General features: G+C 34.3%; 1 protein-coding gene across 1 annotated transcript; it reads left to right on the top strand.

The window, feature by feature from the left end:
- Window positions 1-3,745: 3,745 nt before the first annotated feature.
- Window positions 3,746-11,135, top strand: LOC100252633 (disease resistance protein RPV1). Its single transcript, XM_010666906.3, has 9 exons — window positions 3,746-3,871; window positions 3,997-4,646; window positions 5,903-6,980; window positions 7,126-7,461; window positions 7,553-7,655; window positions 7,743-8,317; window positions 8,386-9,849; window positions 9,926-10,676; window positions 10,883-11,135. The coding sequence occupies exons 2-8, from the start codon at window positions 4,147-4,149 to the stop codon at window positions 10,538-10,540; spliced, it is 4,671 nt and encodes a 1,556-aa protein (XP_010665208.2). The 5' UTR covers window positions 3,746-3,871; window positions 3,997-4,146; the 3' UTR covers window positions 10,541-10,676; window positions 10,883-11,135.
- Window positions 11,136-11,380: the final 245 nt, after the last annotated feature.

Raw genomic sequence — 11,380 nt, 5'->3', positions numbered from 1 at the left:
TCTAAAATGGTGGTGTTTGCTTAGAAAATATGGGATACAAATTATGAAGACCTACTTGTTGGACTCCACAAAGCCATAATTCTAAGAGGTTTGGTGAAGAATGGTAGGAAGAAGATTCTTTGCAGTGAAGACAATTTCAAAAGGGAAGACATGATCCCACAAGATAGCCCTAGCATTATCTTTATAGAGGAGGGTTATGAAGCTGAGGATATTTGTGCAGCTTTGTTGGCCTTGGGGATCAAGTGATTTGTTTTCCTCTTTATATTATATTTTCTCATTCTTCAAGTTTATATGCATATAAATTTCATATATAATGTAAAAGCCAAATTCTAAGTATCTGATATAAGAAGCATTTATATGTTTAAACTAGTTTTATATGTCTAAAGAGTGTATATATGATACTTCTCATAGTGATAAATCACAAATTTAGCACATCTAACACATTTTAGACTTAGTTATCAGATTTAAGAACCAAATAATAATACAAAGGTAACTCTATGTATGGCCATTGCTAAGCACAATGCTATGCAATTTCAATTTTCATTTGTTCACAATAATGATTTTTCAATCCTTACAAAGCACAATGCCTATCAATCTTTAGGACCAGTTGTGCAATTCCATATAGATATAAAACTCAATTCAAATTAAAAGTATTAATTTGTAATAGTTCTATAAAAGAATATAATAAGTGGGTTATGATACCTATCAATCTTCAAACCACCAAAATCAAAATTCCAAAACAATAATTAAACAAAATCTATAATAATAATAATAATAAAAAACCAAACAAACAAACAAAAAAACAAAACAAAAAAAATAAAAAATATAAACTAGGAATATTATTCAGTGGAATACTCTAAACAATATAATATTTTAAGGAGTTTCATACTAACCATTTAATTTCAGAGGAAGAAAAAGATCCAAAGGAAATTTTGGATTGCAATTAACATTAAAATAATGAGAGATCTAACTGGCTTTTCACTTTTAAAAAATGTTGGTTAATACGTTGTAAAGTGTGAAATATTACTTTTCTACCTCACTCTTTTGACTTGAGCATTTAAAGATAACATAACACTACAAGAAATTAAACCTTTAGCTACAGCCAAGGCCCGCAACTTAAAGCAAATTAAATTGTAACCATATGCTACAGGGCGTGCAACATAGGCCGCAACAGGGCGTGGCCATAGCTGACGCAAAGAAATTATGTAGCTGAGGCCGAGTGTGGTTGTGTGACTCGACCTTAAATATATGCTTGCAACCACATTTTTCTACAACTAAAACTTGTATGGTTGCGGCAGCTCATTGCTGCAACCATAAGGATCAAGTTGTGACGACATACTGCTGGCCACAATTATAAGCCTCCATGTGACTGCAAGCTGACCTTGCCCACTGCTATAGGTGTGATGTGGGGTCTACAGCATAATAATGGATGCAATAGTAGCCATGTTAATTGTGCACCCACCTCTGATTTGTTTAATATATTATTAAAAGTATACTATTATTATTATTATTTGGTTTTCTCTTCCAATTAATATATTGTTTAATATATATATAATTAAATATTTAAATAAATATTGCAATAATTATATATTAAATAATTAAATGCAAAAAACTAAAATTAGATCAGAGAATCTGCTCGAGCAAACACCACATTTTTTCCAAATTGAAAAACATTCATAACCAAAAACAAAAATCACGAAGAATCAACCATCTAAAATATAAGCAGTATCTACTTCTGTGGAGGAAGGGTCCAAACATCCAGAACAGGATTTGGAGTTTCTGGTGAGGTGGGATTGAGCTCAAAGACGTAGAGGATCTCCTACCTTGAGCTTATTGGATTCATAGTACTCGTGCCAACCACATCCCCAGCTTAACGGATGCCCCCGCTTGGTAATCTAAGTTTCACTGGCCACCACCTATTCAGTGGATCTCTGAGAGCTTATGCTGCCTTAGTTATGATATCGTTTGATCTCCAAAATTCTCTGGGGATATTCTGCCACACCCAACTCAAATATTAATTAGGCCATGTCTCAGTGAATATATATCATCTTTGATATGATTTAAACAGAAAAATAAACCCTGAGATGGAAAAGAGAAGGCAAAAGCTGACCAGATAAGGGTAACCAGGGTCGTAGTTGGTTGGTGTGATTGTTGTTGTAAAATAGGGTCTCCTGGGGGCAGAGGAAGCAGTTGCTGCTGCATGTGGCCTTTGTCAATTGCTACATCGGAAAATTAAAAAGAAAAAACAAATAATAACAAGAGAACAAGTATCGATTTAGAACTCACCTATGAGCTGCTTGGCATGGTCATGGGAGGAGTTGTTTTCTCTGTCTTTCTTTCGTAGCAAAATATCAAGGATAGAGCTAAGAAAATATTGCATTTTCATCTTTGCGAATAACATCATTGTGTAGGTCAGATTTATGAAGCTTTATTGCTTTCCTTTTTTTCTTTCCACATACTGAACCAATCTGGAAACCCTCCTGTTCAAGAACAGAATCAAGCAACTGGCCTAGAGTGGAGCATGTAATCTGCAGCAACAAAAGAGTGCTAATGAGTCAACCATGCATTGCTTGAATTTATTCATAGGAGCAAACATATTCTGAAGATGTCTCGATTCTGGTATAAATCACAAATTCCAAACAGATAAACCAATACAGAAGCTAACAAGATTTCCTCGGGAGTTCCTCAGGTTTCATGGAACATCGAACTCTAGGCACATTCTTATCAAAAGTATATAACAATGTGAGTAGGACAAGTAGCAAGCTAACTAGGAAAATTCTAAAACAAACCACTACTCTGTTTTCTGGATTTATTCGTAAGTGGTGTCATCTTACAGGCTTAAAAGACCACAGAGAATTAAGTAAATAGTCGTACAGAACTTTGAGACAAAATTAGCTACTAAGTTTTAAGAAGTATAACTAATCGTTGTCTATGAAACTATTACCTACCTAAAAGTGTTTCTATAATAAGTCATTATACAAATATTTATTAATAATAGTTTAATAACTTATCATGTGAACTTGAAAAGTTTTAGGTTATATTTGATTATATGAAAATAAAAAAAATATTAAAAAAAAAAAGGTCTTAATGTTTGGTTTCATTGTAAAAAATATAAGAGAAAATTAAATATAATTAAAATTTTATAATTAAATTTTAAGCTAAGATGGATACAACAATAAAAGTTAATGTCCTAACAATAGTATAATTTCCAACCATCTTTATTATCAAACATAAATTTTGTTCTAGTTCTTGATGATTGAACTTCAGTGTAAAATGCTAGGAGGAAAAGTGATTTTGGAAGTAGAAGAGCGAAGCGTGCCAACTATTGCCTTCCACTGAGCTTGAGGGAGATTGAGGATATAAAAGAAAAAATATTGCATCGATCGAAGAGAGAGAGAGAGAGAGAGAGAAAATAAAAGGAAACATGTGACAGCCATAAAGAACCACAATGATTAAAAAAACAAACCTCTTTGAGGCCATGTCTTACCTCATCAATTAATTTAATATATTTTTAGCATTGGTTTTCGTTCTTCTTGTTTTTGTTGTATTGAAAACAAGTAAGATGGGATCCCACCAAGACTGAATTAATAAGAATGCTAAAGCAATAATTGATTTCAACTTTATTGAAATGCAAAATGACAACAAGGACTTCAACTTTGTTGATTTTTAAGCACCATCTTGGGGTATAATTGAGAATGAAGAAGACTCATGCTAAACCCTAGATATTAGAATTCCTTACCTCACAATTCCACTGCCTCTTCTTCAACCCCCTGCCAATCCTCCATACCATCTTTCGCCACTCTCTTCTCTACACCTATCAGCACCTGACCACAACTGTTTGGCTGGATCCTTGATGTTTATCTTCCAAAAGGTAAAATATGTGTGTGAAGTCCTCTTATAACATGCCGCCTTAGGCCACCAAATTTTGTACACAGGATAACAAAGAAAATTTGCCAAAGAGGCTTTATATATGTTTTTTTTTTTTTTGGTCTGCAGATGAAGGTTTTCTGCTGCACCCCTCCCAGCTTGGAGTTCTGTTCATGGTGAAGAAGCCTGGAGCCAACAGTGGTTGAGCATCTAAGGATCCTCTCTCTTATTTTCTTCGATTCCAAACTCCCTTGGAATTTTGGTACAAGCAACCCAAAAATGGCTTCTTCCAGCACCCATGGAGCCTCTTCTTCTACTTCTATTTCTCCTAATTATGATGTGTTTTTGAGTTTTCGAGGTGTAGACACCCGCAAAAATTTCACGGATTATCTATATACCACTTTGGTTAGATATGGAATTCAAACTTTCAGAGATGATGAAGAACTAGAGAAAGGAGGAATTATTGCATCTGATCTCTCAAGAGCCATAAAAGAATCAAGGATTTTTATGATTATTTTCTCCAAAAATTATGCTTACTCTAGATGGTGTTTAAATGAACTTGTAAAAATCACTGAATGCGCGAGGCAAGAGGGATCAATGGTTCTACCAATTTTCTATCATGTAGATCCATCAGATATCCGGAAACAGTCGGGAATTTTTGGAGATGCGCTTGCCCACCATGAAAGAGATGCTGATGAGAAAAAGAAGGAGATGATACAAAAGTGGAGGACTGCCTTAACCGAAGCAGCAAGTCTATCTGGATGGCACGTGGATGACCAGTAAGTATGCTTCTCTTCTCCTCTAATCAGAAATCCTATCCTACTGTATATGATTTTTTCCTTCTTTAATTTTTCGTGTAAAAAAATAAAAAATATATAATTATTTTTCTCGTTCTAAATCTGGGCCTAAAGTTATTAGCAATACATTTCTATGGTTTTAGCTTTATTTTCTCTTTCTAAATTTTGCTGATTCCTTGGGTTCATCTCTTTGAAATTCAACAGCCAAAAACACCATTTTAAATATCTTTTGGCTTTTGGCTATTGGTGTTAAAGTGGCTTCTCATTGGATGAATTTGAAGCATGTTTTAAATATTCAAGGCTTTTTTTGGTACAATTTCTCACCTATTCCGGTATATCTAGGAAATATGCCTATTAATGGGAATTTATGAGAAAAAATAGACATCTTTAGTTTTATTCTTTAATACAAGATTACAATGTTGAAGTTGAAAATTAATCTTTTCTTATTTAAAGTTTTTAAAAATAATCAACTTTTAAAAGAAAATATTTTAAAAATTTTAGGTTTGAAAATGAACACTTAGATGTGAATTTGTAATCTAAATTTGATTTATAGAAAGAAAATTTTAATTTAAAGAAAAAGAATGATTTTGTAATTTGAGCAAAATGGTTTTAGTCATTCTTGAAATCTTAAAATTAATCAATTTTGGTAGAAGAGTATTTTATGGATTTGGAATCTTGAGTTGTAATATCTATCTTAATTTAAAGTTTGATTTTTTAGAGAATACTTTGAATAATCTACAAAATAAGTCTTTTTATTTAAACTATATTATGGTCTCAATTCATATTTTTCTTTAAATTTAAATGATATATATAATATCATGAGGTGAGATGCCATCGAATAATTAAATAATATCATTGTAAATCAAATTTGTAAAGTAAATATCATTTTCTTAAAAGTCTCTTCAGTCTTACAATCCAGCATTAAAGTTTTCAGTACTCATTCCTCTATGGAAATGCAAAATTAATCAGCAAACTAGGAATATTTATATTCCTTTTCAACAATATTGATAAGTTGATAAGCAACTTGTGAAATAAAAGGTGAAAAAAGTCACGAGAAGAGTCCTAATTTCCTAAACAATGCCCCAATCAGTGTCAGCAGATTACATTAATTAGTGGTTTGATACATGCAAAATTGGAAGCTTAAGTATTGGACAACACCATATATGACTCGATTTATTCTACATTTATTATATTTTGCAAACTCATTCTAACTCATCATTATGCTTTATAATTGGCAGGTTTGAGACTGAAGTTGTCAATGAAATTATTAATACAATTGTTGGAAGTTTAAAACGTCAACCTTTAAATGTGAGCGAGAATATAGTTGGAATTAGTGTTCATTTAGAAAAATTGAAATTGATGATGAATACTGAGTTGAATAAGGTTAGCGTGATTGGGATATGTGGACCTGGTGGAATTGGTAAGACTACTATCGCCGAGGCTATTTATAATAAGATCTCATATCAATATGATAGCAGTAGCTTTCTTAGAAATATTAGAGAGAAATCCCAAGGTGATACACTTCAATTACAAAATGAACTTCTTCATGACATCCTAAAAGAAAAGGGTTTTAAAATAAGCAATATCGATGAAGGAGTTACTATGATAAAGAGGTGCCTCAACTCTAAAAGAGTCCTTGTTATTTTGGATGATGTAGATGATCTGAAGCAATTAAAACATTTGGCTCAAAAGAAGGATTGGTTTAATGCAAAAAGTACAATCATCATCACATCTAGAGACAAACAAGTGCTTACTCGATATGGAGTGGATACACCATATGAGGTTCAGAAATTTGATAAGAAAGAAGCAATTGAGCTCTTTAGTTTGTGGGCCTTCCAAGAAAATCTTCCCAAGGAAGCTTATGAAAACCTCTCATACAATATGATAGAGTATGCTGATGGACTTCCATTAGCACTTAAACTTTTAGGTGCCTCTCTTTTTGGAAAGAAAATAAGCGAATGGGAAAGTGCATTATATAAGCTAAAAAGGATACCCCACATGGAAATTAACAAGGTACTTAGAATAAGTTTTGATGGACTTGATGATATGGATAAGGAGATATTTTTGGATGTTGCTTGTTTTTTCAAGGGGAAGAGCAAAGATTTTGTTTCAAGAATATTAGGCCCTCATGCTGAGTATGGGATAGCAACTCTAAATGACAAATGTCTCATTACCATTTCAAAAAACATGATGGATATGCATGATTTAATACAACAAATGGGCAAAGAAATTATTCGTCAAGAATGTCTTGATGATCTTGGAAGAAGGAGTAGAATATGGGATTCTGATGCGTATGATGTGCTGACAAGAAACATGGTAAGTGCCAAATGCAAGAACTTAGGTTATTGTGCATATGCAAACTTCAATATTATTGTTATTGTTTTAGAAATTAACCATCTATATAATTTAGTTAAGTTTTATGCATCTTGTGTTTCGCTTATTCTTGATTTATATTTTTCAGGGGACACGATCGATCAAAGGACTATTCCTAGATATTTGTAAATTTCCAACACAGTTTACTAAAGAATCTTTCAAACAGATGGATAGACTTAGATTGCTCAAAATCCATAAAGATGATGAATATGGTTGCATATCAAGATTTAGTAGGCATCTTGATGGAAAGCTATTTTCTGAAGACCACCTTCCAAGGGACTTTGAGTTTCCTTCTTATGAGTTAACTTATTTCCATTGGGATGGATACTCTTTAGAATCTTTGCCAACAAATTTTCATGCAAAGGACCTTGTTGAACTCATATTAAGGGGCAGCAATATAAAGCAACTTTGGAGAGGGAACAAGGTATTGTTATTATCATTTAGTTACACTTTTTTTTATATTAATTTTTAATGTTTATGTAAAATTATCAATAGGTTTTTTTTTTTTTTTCCAGCTTCATAACAAGTTGAACGTTATCAATCTCAGTCATTCAGTGCATCTCACTGAAATCCCGGACTTCTCAAGTGTGCCAAACTTGGAGATTCTAACTCTAAAAGGTTATTCAATGGTACTTAAAAAGGTTCATGCATCAGTATAAGAGTTATTAAAACTAATTTGTTTTTTTCCTCCCTTGAATTGGACAGGCTGTGTAAAGCTGGAGTGTCTTCCAAGAGGCATTTATAAATGGAAACACCTTCAAACTTTGTCTTGCGGAGACTGTTCAAAGCTAAAGAGATTTCCAGAAATCAAGGGCAATATGAGAAAGCTAAGAGAGCTCGATTTAAGTGGTACGGCTATAGAAGAGCTACCATCATCATCATCGTTTGGACATCTAAAAGCTCTCAAAATTCTCAGTTTCAGAGGGTGTTCAAAACTCAACAAAATCCCTACTGATGTTTGTTGCCTATCATCATTGGAAGTATTGGACCTAAGTTACTGCAATATAATGGAAGGAGGAATTCCCAGTGACATTTGTCGTTTATCATCACTGAAAGAACTAAATCTGAAATCGAATGATTTTAGAAGCATACCTGCCACAATCAATCGACTTTCTAGGCTGCAAGTCCTTAACTTAAGTCACTGCCAGAACCTTGAACACATTCCAGAGCTTCCATCAAGTCTAAGGCTTTTAGATGCGCATGGTCCAAATCTTACTTTATCAACAGCCTCATTTTTGCCATTTCATTCTCTGGTCAATTGCTTCAATTCGGAAATTCAGGTATATGATTTTCATGTCACTTGACTTTTTTTATGCAGACACTAGATTTACATGGTGCTTTTGTGCAGGATTTGAATCAGTGTAGTCAGAATTGCAATGATTCTGCCTACCATGGCAATGGAATTTGTATTGTTCTTCCTGGACATAGTGGAGTTCCAGAGTGGATGATGGGGAGAAGAGCAATAGAGCTTCCGCAGAATTGGCACCAAGATAATGAGTTTTTGGGATTCGCTATATGCTGTGTTTATGTTCCACTTGATGATGAATCTGAGGACATATCAGAAAATGAATCAGACCATAAATCTCAGGATGAATCTGCTCATACATCAGAGAATGAAACAGATGATGAATCTAAGAATGAATCTGCAGCTGAATTATTTTCGGAGGATGTATATTTACCCTCTTGTTGTCTGAAATGTGCTTTGCGTTTCTATGGTGATAATGATCGATCGACGGATATTCACAAATTTGAATCTCATTGTCTTTGCTATGGCCAAGGTAATGATAGTGTATCACGTCAAACGTGGGTGATTTTGTATTCCAAGGAAGCTCTTAAGGAGTGGTATCTCGCTGATGATGGGCACCACCTTTCACCTACATTTGGGGGCTCTTACAATACTTTTAAGAAAGCCTTTAAAGAGGGGAAGTGTGCAGTCCACCTTATATACTCCAAAGACGTTCCACTAAGGACACAGACACGGGATGCGGAGGTTAGAAGATGCAACCTATGCCAACAAAATGGGATATGTCGACAGCGTGGTTGTTTTGAGGACAGTGACATGAAGGAACTACCCATTATAGAGAATCCCTTGGAGCTTGATGGTTTATGTTTGCGGGGTTGCAAATACCTCAAGAGTCTGCCAAGTAGTATTTGCGAGTTCAAATCACTTACAACTCTCTGTTGCGAAGGCTGTTCACAATTGGAGAGCTTTCCAGAAATCCTGGAAGATATGGAAATCTTAAAAAAGCTTGATTTAGGTGGAAGTGCCATAAAAGAGATACCATCATCAATTCAACGTCTGAGAGGGCTTCAAGATCTGAATCTGGCATATTGCAAAAACCTTGTGAATCTTCCGGAAAGTATTTGTAATCTGACATCTCTTAAAACTCTCACTATCAAATCCTGTCCAGAACTCAAAAAATTGCCAGAGAACTTGGGGAGATTGCAATCTCTAGAAATTCTTTATGTTAAGGATTTTGATTCAATGAATTGTCAATTGCCATCTTTGTCGGGTTTGTGCTCCTTGAGAATATTACGACTAATCAACTGCGGTCTAAGGGAAATCCCTAGTGGTATTTGCCACCTAACGTCACTGCAATGTTTAGTTCTCATGGGGAACCAGTTCAGTAGCAAACCTGATGGGATCAGTCAACTTCACAAGCTAATCGTTCTTAACTTGAGTCACTGCAAGCTGCTTCAACATATTCCAGAGCCTCCATCGAATTTAATAACTCTAGTTGCCCATCAATGCACATCCCTGAAAATTTCATCGAGTCTACTCTGGTCTCCTTTTTTTAAATCCGGAATTCAGGTACGATTTTTCATATATGGCATTTAACCTTTTCCTTTTACGGGGACACAATATTTATACTGTACTTTTTGTGCAGAAGTTTGTACCTGGAGTTAAATTACTCGATACTTTTATTCCTGAAAGTAATGGAATTCCAGAGTGGATAAGCCATCAGAAAAAGGGATCCAAAATAACTCTAACACTTCCTCAGAATTGGTACGAAAATGATGACTTCTTGGGCTTTGCTTTGTGCTCTCTTCATGTTCCACTTGATATTGAATGGAGGGATATCGATGAAAGCAGGAATTTCATATGTAAATTGAATTTCAACAACAATCCGTCTTTGGTGGTGCGTGATATCCAGTCTCGACGCCATTGTCAAATCTGCCGTGATGGAGATGAATCAAATCAATTGTGGTTGATAAAAATTGCCAAGTCAATGATTCCCAACATATATCACTCAAATAAATATAGGACCTTGAACGCTTCATTTAAAAATGACTTCGATACGAAATCAGTGAAAGTGGAGCGGTGTGGGTTCCAGCTTCTATATGCCCAAGATTGTGGACAGAATCATCTCACAATAGTACAAGGCAGCAGCTCTTCTCATGGGGATTTGGGTGGCCATAGATCAGCTGTACAAGATACCAATGATTGCGACAACCAAGAAGCCACTGAGCACAACCATCCGCCAAATGATACAGTACGTTGATCATAATGTTGGTGCTCACAATAAAAGGAACCCAATAGACCAGTACCCAGTGGAGGAGCTACACCATAAAAGATTCAGAGAAATCCAAGACTGATCTCAGTCACACTTCTATCACTAATGCTCTCATCTTTTATTGGTATTATTTCGCCTTCCTTTCTCTTTCTAATTTATATGGGGCTTGAATTTCTTTACCATGTTCATTCTTTTCAAGGCAAGCAAAAGTCTGAGGCTATCTAAGGGAAAAAGCTTAGCTGTTTGGTTAAAGATCCAACATTTCGTTGGTCATACATGTGTTCTACTATTTTTGCTTTTGTTTTTTTAATTTTTGTTCTTGTATTGCAGGTAAAGAGAATTCAAAGCAAGAATTAGTGTTTATGTAGGAGGAGAAGAGCATTTCTGCTTCAAATATGCATTTGAGAAAGTTTTGAGAGGGTAGGTATATTTTCTTCACCCATTACAAATGAGTTAAAAATGAAACTCAAATTCATATTAGCATGAATTTTTGAAACTTATTATGAGAAAGTATGCCTTTCGAATGTTAAAAACTTGAGTTGATATATTTTGACTACAAAGTGTATTGGTTGGTGGCATGAAATTATACATGCAAAGTCCATCTATATATATATATATATATATATATATATATCTAATTTGTTTTTATAATGATTATTTTATTAGTCCGCTTCAGTTGTTATTTTGGAAATAACCAAGTAGAAAAAAATGTCCTAATGCTCATTCTCATAATCATGTACATGCCAACTTTCTTTCTAGAGTTTTATAAATTGTTGTGGATTTTGTTGTACTCATTCTCAATTATACTTTAATGCTAAAGTGGATTCA

The sequence above is a fragment of the Vitis vinifera genome, chromosome 18 (genome assembly GCF_030704535.1).
Source record: "Vitis vinifera cultivar Pinot Noir 40024 chromosome 18, ASM3070453v1".
NCBI lineage: Eukaryota > Viridiplantae > Streptophyta > Magnoliopsida > Vitales > Vitaceae > Vitis > Vitis vinifera.
Note: the sequence above shows the minus strand (reverse complement) of the source record. Positions and strands in the feature narration are given on the sequence as shown.